The 13,650-nt window shown below is 52.7% G+C and overlaps 1 protein-coding gene across 3 annotated transcripts in view; it reads right to left on the bottom strand.

Annotated features, from left to right (window-relative positions):
* Positions 1-8,833: 8,833 nt before the first annotated feature.
* The window catches only part of ATP9A (ATPase phospholipid transporting 9A), a 130,420-nt gene continuing 125,603 nt past the window's right edge, over positions 8,834-13,650 (bottom strand). For all 3 annotated transcript variants that reach the window (XM_078443946.2, XM_078443947.2, XM_078443948.2), the window contains exon 28: positions 8,834-13,224. In XM_078443946.2, the coding sequence (XP_078300072.1) occupies positions 13,088-13,224 (137 nt within the window). In that variant the 3' untranslated portion in view covers positions 8,834-13,087. The remainder of the gene's footprint in view (positions 13,225-13,650) is intronic.

Below are 13,650 nucleotides of genomic sequence, written 5' to 3' on the forward strand. Positions count from 1 at the left end.
TGCCGTGTGAACCAAGCTGAGCTCATGAGATTCTCCCACCAGGATTTTGACTTTGGAGTGAGGCGAGGGGGTGGGGGACTGGGGAGGGAGGCGGGTGGCAGTTCAGCTGGAAGCCATAAAACCAGCGGCAGCGACCTGCCTGGAGGTGGGTTAGTTCCTGCTACTGCATCCTGGTTCCTGTGGGTTTCGAGCTGACGTTCCAGTGAGCAAGCCGCTCCTGATCCCGGCCATAAATCCCCCCTCCCTCTTTCCCGCCTCACTTTGCCAGTGCTGACTTCAGCTGCAGGCACACAGCTGTCACCGCTTCAGAACGGCTTTCTGTGTTGACGCGCCATGCCATGCGTTTCCCACTCGTCACATTCATTTCTCCCAACAAGTGTTACCAGTTAGGGATGGGGGGCGGGGGGTGGGGGGTACACACACACACACACACACACACACACACACACACAGAGGCCCATGTGTATGTCCCAGAGGTAACGTCTCAGACTCGGAGTGCAACTTCTGCCTGGCCTTCCGTGGTTAGCGAACTGCCCGGGCTGGAATGTACCCGTCTCCTGCTCTCCTTATCTGTGAGGGGAGCTTACCTGCCCTTAACCCACAAGGACTCAACAAGCTAACGTACGTGGAAGCGACCGGAACATGGCACACATATACCCCCATTTGGAAGCCACATGGCTCTCAGAAGACTCTCTTTTGAGAGGTATTTCCTGAGCCCCAGGGGGATTCTCTCAAGACTTAGGAGAGCTTTCTCATGGATTGATCCAGCTACCAAAAGCCACAGGCCTGGAGTGGGAGAAAGAAATCATCATACTTGGGGCAATGTGGTCTGGGGTATGAGCCACTTCCCTGGCCTCTCTGGCAATGGGAATCCACAGGCCGGCGATCTGGAGTCCCTCAACGTGACACACAGTGGGTCCACTCTCTAAGCTGACCTGAAAAGGTCAGATGACAATGAGCTCTGGCACGATGGAGACAGGCCCGGGGTGGGGGGGGGGTGGGGGGGGGCGGTAAACAGATGCCTCCCTGCGAGACAGGACTCACTTCCTGCCACTTATCAGCACCAGCTGCCATCACTCTTCTTTCTGTCCCTCAATACACTGAACCCTTTCTGCCACAGGGCATTTGCACATGCAATTTCCTCTGCCCTGAATACCCTTTCCTCACATCTATGGATGCTGGCTCCCTTCGTCTTTCAGACTGAAGCTCAAAATCCACCTATGCAAGGACACACACCTTCGGTCAAGCGTAAAATAGCCACACACACTCTCCACCTCGCTCTGGCCAGTCTCCCTAATGGCACCCTGATTTAAATTCCTGATGGTATTCATCACCGTTACCTTATTCAGTTGCTTCATGTGTTCATCCCACCTTTATTGAACACCCACTATGCCACCTTTCTCTAGGTTTCCAGAACAGCAAGTGAGTCCAAGCCCTGTCCTCACACAGCATACATTTCCGGCGGGGGGTCGGGGGTGGGGGGGGTGGGTAAGACTGAAAACACTGCTCCAACAGTCCTAAGTATCTGAGGCCAAATATGGCTGGGGGAGAGGCTAGGAGGGACAGGGCTGTAACAGTAGATGGGGCAGTCAGGGAAGGGCTCTCTAAGAAGGGACGTCTGAGCAGGGGTCACGAATGTCACATCCGCAGTGCCCAGATGCTGCTTGGCACCCAGGAGGCCCTTGATAAACACACAAGACATAGATGCCAAATGGTGCCTCCAGACAGTTCAGGGCCTCTCTTCCCCCAGGGTGACGACATCCCGGCCATGACTCACGGCTCAAGGCCTCTGCCCCATCCCGGGGCTGACTCTGCTCATAATTAGAAGGAGGGAACAGCCACAATGACAGCAGCTAGAGAATGTGGCTGTTCCCTGGGAACTGCCATGTCAGGGAACGGAGGTGAGGAGGGTCCCTGCGATGACGAGAGTTCGTCACCTTCGTTGGCATTTCTCACCCCCTTGTGACATGCCATAAAGGGACGCCGCTTGCTGGAGAGATGAGGTGTTGGCTTTCACCAGACGCCTTGAAGCTGAGGGTTGAAGCAGATCACAGCTCAAAAGAGGCAGCTGTAGGACAGAGCTGGGTTCCGATCCTGGCCCCGCCCACTGTCACCTAGGAGCCACAAGACCTTGAGCCGTCTCTTAAAGCCTTGCTTGTACGAAAGATACCAGTGGTGAATCTGGTATCAGCTGACATTCCGACTTTAGCTCAGGTCATGATCTCATGGTCCTTGAGTTCGAGCCCAGCATCAGGCTCGCTGCTGTCAGCCCGTCAGCTAAGAAGCCACTTCGGATCCTCTGCCCCCCCCCCCCCACCCTCTGCCGTTCCCCCGCTACGCTCTCTCTCTCTCAAAAAAAAAAAAAAAAAACATTAAAAAATTTATTTAAAAAGATTCTGTATATAAAAGCACTATGTACAGAGCCAGATATGCTGTTGGCCCTAGACTCCACCAACCAGACTAAGAAATGATGTTATGCAAATCCGAACCACAATGAGACATCACAACTCACCCACCAAAGGGGCTAGAATTAGAAATACTGGTGACAAAGAGCATGAAATGACGAGCTCCAGGTGGGGGGAAAGTTTCAGATCACACATGCCACGATGTATGTGTATCCTTGTATCCGGAACATGTAAAGAACTCTCAGAAGTCAACAATAAGAAAACAACGTAATTTTTTAAACAGGGCAAAAGACACGAATACCTCACCAGGGGAGCTACGTGGGCGGCAAGCAAGCACCTGCAAGGACGTTCAATGTCATCAGCCACTGGGAACACACGCTGAAATCCGCGAAGAGGCACATCCGCTCGGATGGCTGAAGCCAAACGATGGACAAGTGCTGGCGAGGAGGGGGAGCCGCTCTGGGCCCCTCGGGTGCTGGTGCGAACCACAAAGATGATACAAGCCTGGGGGCGAAATACCGGCAGGTTGTTTTCTGTTTTTTTTTTTTTTTGAAACAGACTTGCTGAGATGTAAGTTTCATGTTACACAATTCACCCGTTTCAAGCGTAGGTTGAACGGGTTTTCGTGTATTTATAGTTGGACAACCCTGTGTCTAATTCTAGAACATTTTCACCACCCAAAAAAGAAACCTTCCACCATGAGCAGTCACCCCTCTGCCCCTCGTCTTCCCCAGCCGCAGGCAACCATGAACCTGCCCCCTGTCTCTACAGAGTCGCCTCTTCCGGACACGGCATAGAAATGGAGCCACACGGCGGGTGGTCCGTAATGTCTGGCTTCTCGCACCGAGCATGGCGGTTTGATTCAGCCACGCTGCGACCCCCACTCCTTTTCGTGGCGGGACCCCATTCCACCGTACGGCTCTGCCACGTCTCCTTTATTTACTCCTCAAGCGCAGGACATTTCCATTCGTTGGCCGTGGTGAACGGTGCTGCTGTGCGGGCCTGATGCACTTCTCAGCCTCCCCGTGACGCTGAGCAGGCGAGGAGGTGTAGGTGGGAAAGCACTCCGCGGCTATCAAATGCCATGAGACGGCAAGGCCCACTGTTTTCAGTCAGGCTCTGGAAGCTTCCGGAACCCACTCTTAAAACTCGGTGACTGAGTGCCACTGAGTCAGACATTCAAAAATGGTCGGAATGGCAAATTTTGTTGTGTATGTTTTCCCACAATAAGAATTCAAAAACAAACAAACAAAACCCTCAGTGGTTACGGGGCCCTACCCATGGGCCCGCCTCGGGCCGGCTAAGGACGGAACCGGAAGGCGGTGCCCCCCAAGATGTCCCTCGGCTGCCCGAGGAGCAGAGCCCGTGGACAAGCACGGGCACCCGCCGCCCTTCCCCCATCACATCGCTCAGACTTTGTGGTTTATTTTTGAAAACTCAAGCAAAATTTGTCTATTTTTTTTTTTTTTTTTACTATTAAGTGTTTAAATTCAAGCTAGTTAACATGCCACGTAGTATTGGTTTCAGGAGTGGAACCCAGTGATTCATCTCTTACACACGACAGACACCCAGTGCTCGTTGCAAGTGTCCTCCTTAATGCCCATCCCCCATCTAGCCCATCCCCTTCCGCAACCCCCAGTTTGTTTTCTGCGTTTAAGAGGCTCTTATGGTTTGTCTCCCTCTCTGTTTTTGCCTTCTATTCTATTGCATCAAAGAATTTGCTTTCGCGTTTAAAAAAAAAAAAAATGTGAGGGGCGCCTGGGTGGCTCAGTCAGTGGAGCGTCCGACTTCGGCTCAGGTCACGATCTCACATTTCGTGAGTTCGAGCCCCGCGTCGGGCTCTGTGCTGACAGCTCGGAGCTTGGAGAGCCTGCTTCGGATTCTGTGTCTCCCTCTCTCTCTACCCCTCCCCCACTCATGCTCTGTCTCTCTCTCCAAAAATAAACAAACATTAAAAAAAATTTTTTTAATGCGTTAAATGATTGGCCACTCAATGACTTCCTCTCATTCGCCACATCACTGAGTCAACGGAGTCTTTGGGAAGTCCCCTTTGTCCTCTGGCCCCATCTAGCCCCAGCCCCGGAGGGGTGGGGATGCCCAGGCCAGCCCAGTGTGATGCACACAGGTTTGTTCCCCACACGCAGCACCGGCTCGGAGAACAGGACCCAGGGTGGGCCTTCGAAGGTGGAGGCTCCGTGAGGTCAGTAAAGGCCGGTGGAAAGACTCAAGGTGAGACCTTCCCTCGTTGCCCCAAATCTGAAATCATCTGGGAACTCTGTCCGGAGGGGTGACCTTCGTGTCTGAAGAAAACACGCGTGCCGGTCTGGAGAGATGAGGCCTCCCTCCGCGTGCAGCCCGCCCTTCACCCACAGGTCCCCGGTGACGGCCCAGCTGCCATTTCGGTCTATGCACAGTCAGCGGCCTCGCCGCTGATCCCCTAAGAACAGGCGAGGAACCCCAGCTCAGAGAATGGGCCCCCTGTCACTCAGTAAGGATGGGAACTGCTGTTCAAGTCTGCCTCCCGTCCAGCTGGGTCCATGGCACGTTTCCCTGTGCTGCCCGCCCCCAAATTCCAGCACATCCCCTCAAATGGCATTGAATCCATTTCTCCCCCCCCCCCCCCCCGCCCCCCATCAGGGCCCAGAAGAAAAGCAGTACTTTTTCCTGGTGTCTTCCTCAAGCACGAAGCCGTTTGGGAGCAAAAGTCTCCACGTCTGCACAAGCCGGCCTGGCTAGCAGACTTTTCCCCGGGCTGATTTTCTCTAATTCTGCTGGTGATGAGCTGCCTAATAAAATTATGCTAAGTTATGTGCATAGAGCATCTTCCACTCTAATTATTGGCCATGCCTCTGAAGAATTCCCCAGCAGCTCACCTCTTTCTTTGGGTCTCATTAGTCGTTTGGGCCAATTTAAGCCCCCAGCCACCCCCCCCCCCTTCCCAGCTCTACTTGAATCAACAGGGCTCTGGATGTCATTAGCTACTCCAATTGCCTTTTAAAAAATCTGTTTCACATAAAAGGACAAATGAGAATGAATATTTGCCCATCTTTAAGACACTAACTACATTCTTTTCCACAGACTGTTCTCGTTACTCTTTCTTTCTCTGGGAGGAATTTGAACGCAGTTCATGACTGCAAAAGGCTTCCTCCTCGAAACCGGACCCAAGCGGGCATATTCTGGAAACGCCGCAGCTTCGAAGAACATGTCTCGGTTCGGCTTTCTCCACCTATCTTCCCCCAGACTCACCTGCTTTCCGGGACTGGCGAACGACCGGCCACCAGCTGCGCAGGCAGAACAGAAGGCCTTGGTAGTATTTGCTGGAAAAGCAAGAACTTCATCCAAGGACCAGCGTCTTCTCCCCTTTACTTAATAGCCAATAAAATCACAAGAAATACCAGGGATGAGAGTGGGTTGATTCCAGTGGGAGGGGTGGGTCTCACCGGAGCCCTCGTAGCCCACGGAGGTGGAAACGAGAACAGGCAGGGACGGGTCAGTGAGGCATACGTAGTAGAAGGCAGTGAAACAGGGCCTCTCGGACACAGTTCAAGTGCAGCAGGCAAGCTTCAATAATGCCTGCTCAGTTCTTAGACAGGACTCCTTAGCCCGAACGCCACGGTCTGCAGGCCCTGTGTCCCTGCCCTCACCTCCTCCGTGCCCCGCCTTGGCCTTAGCACACCAGCCACGTGCCCCTCTTCCTGCTCCTCCAACATGCCCAGCCTCTCCTACCCCAGGGCCTTTGCACTCTCCACTGCATCAATGCCGCTGTCCCGGAGCTTACCATGACCCCCACCTCTTCATCCTTCATCTTTCTGCTTCAGTGGGCCCATCCCCGAAGGGTGCTTCCCTGACCCCCATCACTTTCTCCACTCTTACTCCTACTTGATCAATACCCTCTGCCCACCCCTCACCCCCCTTTGTCTTAGGAGGGTATTAGAGTCTGTATCTGTCTTTCGTCTCTCTCACGCACACATGGATGTAACCACTAGGAAGGTGGGGACCGTCCACTTGTTCTCCACGATCCTCCAGCCCAAAGAGCAGTACCGAACACACAGTAGGTGCTCAGTAAATATTTGGTGAACGAATGAACGGAAGTCAGCATGTTCCGTCTAACCCCGGTCCCCCTTTCTCTTTCTGGCTCTTGCACTCTTTCTTGAAGAAAATTTAAAAATATTCCGGAGCTCAGGTGGACCCAAGAAAAGAAAATGTGCTCTTAAATCTCTTGAAAATGGGACAGCAGAGGTTCAGAACGCAAAGCTCTTCGTGTGAGTGAACAGAACCTGCAGGCTGCGGTCTAAGAACCGGGACCTGTTAGGTCATCAAGCACAGACCGTGGAGCTAGTGACTTCACGATGTGATTCAACTACCCCAAATCTTAGAGGGAACCCGTTTCAAAGTCCAAACCTCAACATGGAAGGCTGAGGGGTGGCTTGGCTTTGACATTCCTGCGAGAAGGCAGGCCCTCTGAAAAGACGCTGCGTTACAGATAACTCATCCACCAAAGGGGGAGAAGGGAGAGGGCTAAACCCCAGCATCGGGTGTGTTTGTCTGCTAAGTCTTTGGATGGAAACTGATCCGGGGATGCGTGATCCTCCAAAAATCCGCCGGCCCCCAAAGTGCTGAAGTTACCCTCTGACCACAGCCACATGGAGGATGAAATCAAATCCCACGGAAAGATTTGACTTTTTTAACATTATGCAATGTTTGGGTGAAGAAAAGGGGGGAGGCATCAGGGGGGAGAAAGAAAACTCCTCTTTTTCCCAGAGTTTAGCAAAGCTATTTCTAGCTTTTAATGATACATTTCACCATCTAGCTTTTAATGATACATTTCATGGGTAGCTTTGAGAGGCACGAAGGCGGGACTGTTCTATTATGTAACCCATTTCAAGTAGGAAATTAGCGAGTCCTGAATGAATTCTGTTACTGTGCTCGACTTCTGGAAAGTTTGGAGCGACTACAGTTCTATTTTGAGGTGAGCAAATCCATCATTTATAGGTCTCCTCACAAATACCGCAGGGTTTCATGTCACCCTGAAAAGTTTCATAACAAAAACAGTTCAAGTACTTGGGGGCGTTGGTACATTGCGTCTCAAAACCTTATTAGCCCGAATAAGGAGTAGGGCAAGACTTCCCAGTGGCCAAATATCCAAAAATACAAATATCCAAGATCAAGTAAATATTCATCTCTCACAGTCCCTCCCCCACCCAACCCCAGCGTGTGTGTGTGTGTGTGTGTGTGTGTGTGTGTGTGTGTGTGTTTTAAGCTAAGTCCAGCAAAATAGTCTGGTCAACAACATAAAAAGAAATGTCTGTTTTTAACGGAGCCGTTGGCCATGAAATAAATTCTGAAACTATGAAAGCAGCGTCTTGAACAGAGCAGCTGGGTTCACTGGACCTTCCTGGTTGTTGAAAACAGGAAACATAAAGGTCTTTCAATCTCAAGCTCCCCCTAGCGGCGGGAATGGAGCGGTGCCTACACCCAGATGGAATTTCACAGCAGGCAAATGCGGTGGGAAGACCACCTTGATGGCCACAGGGTTAAGGAAAAGTACCGTTCGCCCCTCTTGAGCCCAGGTCACCAGAGCCGAGAGCATGCGTCTCCGATTTGCTGGGAGGAGCCGCAACTGATGGAGACAAGCGCATTGACAACGCTCCTTCCGATCGACACCCTGGGGGTGACCCTCTCAACGAGAGCCAGTATGTGGAAACCAGCAGCCCACACCACAAATAGCTCCTAATTAAAACATGTGGCTCGTTGGTACATAGCTGGTTTCCCGAGACACGGGCGTTCACACCGCAGCGATAAAGCGGACGTGTGCAGGTTGTATCGGGGGTTCTCAACCGCGGTACCTTCGACATTCGGGGCCGAATGGCTCCACGGGGTGGGGGGCTGTCCTGCGGCATCGCTGGCCTCTCATCAGGCCCCTGAGCACCCCACCCCAACCGTGACAACCAAAAATGCCTCGGACACTGCCCCAAGTCCCGTGGTGGACAAAAGCCCTCCAGCTGAGAATCACTGGGTGAGATTAATAAAATATTAGAAACCTCTCCTCCCTGAAACTTAGGTGACTGCATTCCTACATCTCATATTATTTGATTTTTTTTAAAGGTATCCAAACAGATCAAGGACTACATGTGTATAAATCTGAATCCTATAAAATACTTTTCTCCTTTTTCCTATTTGTATCGGTCACCTTTTGAAATTCTGACATGTCTGGAATAGACAACGGTACAGAATAATAAATAATGCACGGGTTTGGGATGGGATTTTTTTTTTTTTTTTTTTTTGCCAAAATCAAAATAACTGGAAAAACAGTTCTTCCCTTTTTGTACCACGAGATACACACAAAATCGGAGCGTTATCATAAAAAGCCTTCATTTTGACACCAGAATTCCTGTTTCCGCACAAATTAAAATGATCCCCAAAGGCAGAAAGTACACAAGCTTTATTGGGCAGCAGCAATGAGCCACGCTGGCACACAACGAAAGGACAACCGGTCAGAAACACGCAGGATCACATGTGTATCATCACGGGATCGAGGATTTAAATCATCTGGGAGTTCCTGCTAAATTAAAGCATCCTGTACCAGAGCTTCCCGCTAATGAAAGAACGCTGTCCTGGTGGATGTGTGCTATGTGCATTACACGGACGAATCCACTAATGAGGAGGCCGCCGACTCCCAGATGAGCTTACGGCTACCCCCCCTGCAACAAAATCATAGAGTGGCCACAATTTTTGTTTGCTAATACCGCGTCCCCCCCGGCAGCCCCCCCCCCCCCAAACGCGGTATCCACTGACGTTGCCCAGTGACATTAACGGACGGCACCCCCAAGCACGCGGTGACGGAGAAGCCAGATCCGCAGGAACAGCGCCATGGCGTGAGCAGACGCCGCGGAGCGCGAGGTCTCGGGGACGCTGCCCGCACGGTGGCAAGGCCTCTCGGTTCCGTTCCGAAACACAAGATGTATTTTCCCAAGATGAAATGAACATCGTTAATGGAAATATTTTCCACTAAGTATACGTGGCAAAAGGTTTTACATGAAAGGAAGGGGGGAGAAGTAAAATCTGTTCTATTTACAAGCTCCTTTTATGTTTTTTGATGACAACAAAGCTGGAAGTAACGGGATTTTGATGCAAATCAAGTATCTCATCAAAAACTCAGGTCACACACACACACACACACTTAAACACACACACAAAAGATTAAAGATAAAAACAGCTGAGAGGTGTTTGTCTTCAACAGGATGGTGCGGAAGCACGTGTAGGTCCCACTGGCGATTTGGCAAAGGTTTAAAATGCTGCCCCATAAAGGCATGAGGGCTTTCCCATCCCCACCCCAGTAAAAACAAAACAAAGTATAAAAGCAAAAATCTGGAAAAGGAGAAGAGGCATTATTGTGTCCATTCCCAATGAGCACAGAACTCAAAATACATTCAGAAGTTGTCAGTGTGACCTAAGCTTTCAGCAGACAGCACACAGAGGGGACCAGACACGGGTACCGAAGCAGACTACACACAAGAGGGCTTAGGAAGGGAAGCTGGCCTGGGGCCCGGATGGGACAACACCAACAGCGGGACACATCCCAGCTCGCGGTCTCCTGGCTCCAGGTGGCTGCGAAGGTGGTTTGCTCCGATGTCTACACGCCCCCTGGGACGCCCCTCCTTCGCTCTGTGGCAAAGTCCGCTGCCCCAAGCAGCCAGAGATGGTGCAACCAGACCCCCCTAGCACCACGGGCAACACACATGTGAGCATGTGCGCCCTCCAAATTAGGATCCAAACTGTCAGGCTTCAGAAATTACTGAGATGGAGAAGCTTGTCTGGTCATTTTCTTAGAGGAAGGAAGCGGGGGGGGGGGGGGGGGGGGGGGGGGGGGGGAACGAATGGATCCCGTCATCCTCATGCACGTACAACCATCACCAAAAGACAGAACAAAAATAATCATAAAATAACAAAAGTGCTAACCAGGACAGAAATACCCAGTGGTGTCAGAGGGCGGGGGCGGGGGGTTAATTTTTACTTTGAGGAGAAAGGTTTGAATAGCACTGATTGTGTGCCGTGGGGCCTCCGGCCTCAAATCAAATAGGCTGCCGGAGACTTAGGTCCCACTGAGGTCCAAGGTGAGGGGCAGGGGTCAGTGGCGCTTCCTAAATTCCTTCCAGATTGGTAAACCGAGAGAAAGGTCAACGGGATCTGTCTGCTCAAGATCTACGAACTCAGGAGGTTCCTGTTTTACCTTTCCCCGCAACTGAGATAATCCTCGTGCACACGGGTCCTCTGCTGGGACCGGCCTGACGGGTGCAGGTAAGGATCCCGTACCCTCGACCGACTTGAGGCTCCTGCCCTTTGGGGCGCCAGAGTTTGAGAAGCACACGCATCCCCAGACACCCGACGACCCCCGGCAGGTGGAGGGAGCAGGCTGCCCACTGATGGGGAGGCTCCACGGCGTGGGGGTCGGGGCTCCGCTTGGGGTTTAGGTCCCTCTGGCCCCTGACTGCCTCCGCCAGAGCGCAGCTGGGACGAGAGAACAAGGTTTGCAATGGCACAGACCAGCACCCCTCCACTTCCAGGCGTGGCTTCTTCGGCAGCTCTCTTCCTGGGAGATGTCAGGTGGCATCTCAGGCGTTGACTTCAAAAGTCAGCTCACACACCTGGATCGAACTTGGGACTTGAGGGGGAAAAAAAACAAAGCAAGAGACCGTCTCCCTGTATCTGCTGGGAACGTCCAAAATTTCCTCACAGCACTTCTGGCAAGACCTACCTGCAGAAGCCATCATCTGTCTGTGAACAAGGCCAGGTTCAGGGTTTGCAACCTCAGATCAGAACAACTTAAGACTTACAATCGGACTTCTAAGAAGACAGATCAAAGTATGAACTCCTGAGCCCAAGGCTCCCTCCTCTACCTTTGAAACTACGTAACATCACTCAGAGAGAAGTCAGACCCGTTCAATCTTTCCGGCTGAAAGGTCCTATTCCTAAATAACCATTCATTCACGGCGACCTATATTCCCTGCGGATCCTTCCGGTGTGGCAGAGATGGCTGGAACAGAACGGCCGAAATACTGCAAAAATGCAGAATCTTAAAACAGAAGCAATGCCAAGAGCCAGTTTACCCAGTGCCTGAAACTTAGTATCATTTTATAAGGGTTTAAAAGGGCAACATAAGTACATGAGCATATGGAGAGTGCTCCCAAGGCCGGGAACCGATGTGCCCGCTCCTCCCGCCCCCAACCCCCCAGCCGCAGGCTGAGCGTAGGGCCGTGGGCGCGGCGGCCAGGCTGGAGCTCGCGTCTCTGAAGCACGCACAAGAAGCGTCATGCTGAAGGGCTGAAGGAATTAACCACGGATCCGAGATCGCAAACAGTCACTGGAAGATCCGCCGACTTAACCCTGATGGCACGCATATGTGGCACCAAGTGACTCGAAAACCCAAGAATGCCTTGCCCCGCCACGCCCAGCGCTTGAAAACTCCCTTCCCTCCTCTGGAAAGAGAAGCCACAGCTTTATAAGAAACACACGTGCGGGTACGCCATCCCGGTGGGGGAGGGGTCTCTACCGCTGGCGGCCTTCCAGCAAGCTCCCCCTGGAGATCTCGAGAGGCAGCGGAACGGAGCCCCGACCCCAGAGCCGGCAGCCTGGGCCTCCTCCTCCCAGGGACTCTCTGCTCGAAGCTGCCGCCGACGAAGGGCATGGTTATGATGCCTCTGCCTTGGCCATTTCATCCTCCTGATGGGAAACAGATTTCTGTGGAAGCCGAGAGCCCCCAGCCCTGACCCTGCACTCTGGACTCAGGAGGCCTGAACCGCATATGCTACATTGTCTAAAGAATTAGCTGAGTCTCTTATCACCCTGTCGACACATTTAGGAGCCGTTCGGTGGCACCTTTCCTGCTAAAGCAACTGCTGAAAATGTCTGAGGGGTGTCCTCAGATGGCCACAGGCTTTGTAATTGTTACCAGGTCCGAACACAGCAGGGTAACACCTTTGAAATTCTTTTACGAGGAGGCAGGTGGCGCTAACTCGGGCACCATCCAAGCTGAATCTGACGCAGGAGAACAGAGGGGATTTACGGCTCGCTCGCTCTGCCCTGGTCCGCTCTGTGTCGCTCTGGGAAGGCAGCGTGGCTTCGGCAAGCAGAGCGGCCTCGGGCGGGGTGGGTGGCACTCCGGCCGTGCGACTACCGTCTGGGTCACTTTTGACCAGAGTCATGGCCTTTTCCCGCAAACCCGTAGACCGAGAGCTTGACGCTTCTCCGCAGCCAGTTTTTTCAGAGCGAGAAAGACGCGGGGAGCACACACACATTAGGACTGTTTAAAACAAAAACACAAACAAACCCTTCTACAATCCGCAGCTGGACAGAAACTTCTATCACACGACACCAGAATCCCAGTCCTCGGAAGCTCGCACGGTGACCCACGTATGAATGTGTTAGCCAAGCCACCAGCTTTCACGTATATACATTCACTTGAGGCCGAGTCATCCGGGGCTCGAGCAGGCCCCCACGGGCACGTCCCAGGAGCCTGCCCCGTTGAACCAGCCTCGGGACTCTGCACATTCAGCCGCTTTGCGTCCAAACGGCACGCGGTAGCCATTACCGCGAGATCCACAGGTGGCGGTTAAAAAAAACGCAACTTGAACTCTGTCCACCGGGAGGGGGCAGAGGCCGCGGTGCCCTCGGCCCGCGCACGCCTACGAGGTGAGCTTCGAGTAGCTGGGCGGGGAGAACCGTCTCCGCAGATACTTGAGAACGTACAGGGGGAGACAGCTGACCAGAGTGATAACGGACACCTTCCACAAGAATGACAAAGTGGCGATGAAGTACACATCTGCAATGTAAGCAAAAGGGAAGACGGCGGTGAGCGGGCGGAATGTTCCAGAAGGCCTGTGCAGCTCAGGAACTGCCAGCATAGCTATTGGGCGGGGGGAGGGGGGGGAAGCTGCCTCTCCTCCCTGACACATGGCCTCCTGGCACCAGCCCCTTTCCTGGGCTCCGTCTCCAGGGCTGGGATTCTCCCCACTCCCTCCTCTCTCTGACCTGTGCCTTCACTGACAGTCACTGAAATGCTACTTCCAACACCAGGAAAACAAAACTACAGGCAGAAACAATTCTTACAGGTGTTTCTGATCTGGAATCTGACAGCTGGCGCTTTTCTTTGCAAACCCCGCCGCCCGAGAGCAGAAAGGCACTCCGACACCAGACATGTTTTCCCCTCGCCTCCGGGATGGTCACCAAAGCCCAGGACGGGTGGGGT

This window comes from Panthera onca, chromosome A3, assembly GCF_046562875.1.
Source record: "Panthera onca isolate mPanOnc1 chromosome A3, mPanOnc1 haplotype 2, whole genome shotgun sequence".
Classification (NCBI taxonomy): domain Eukaryota; kingdom Metazoa; phylum Chordata; class Mammalia; order Carnivora; family Felidae; genus Panthera; species Panthera onca.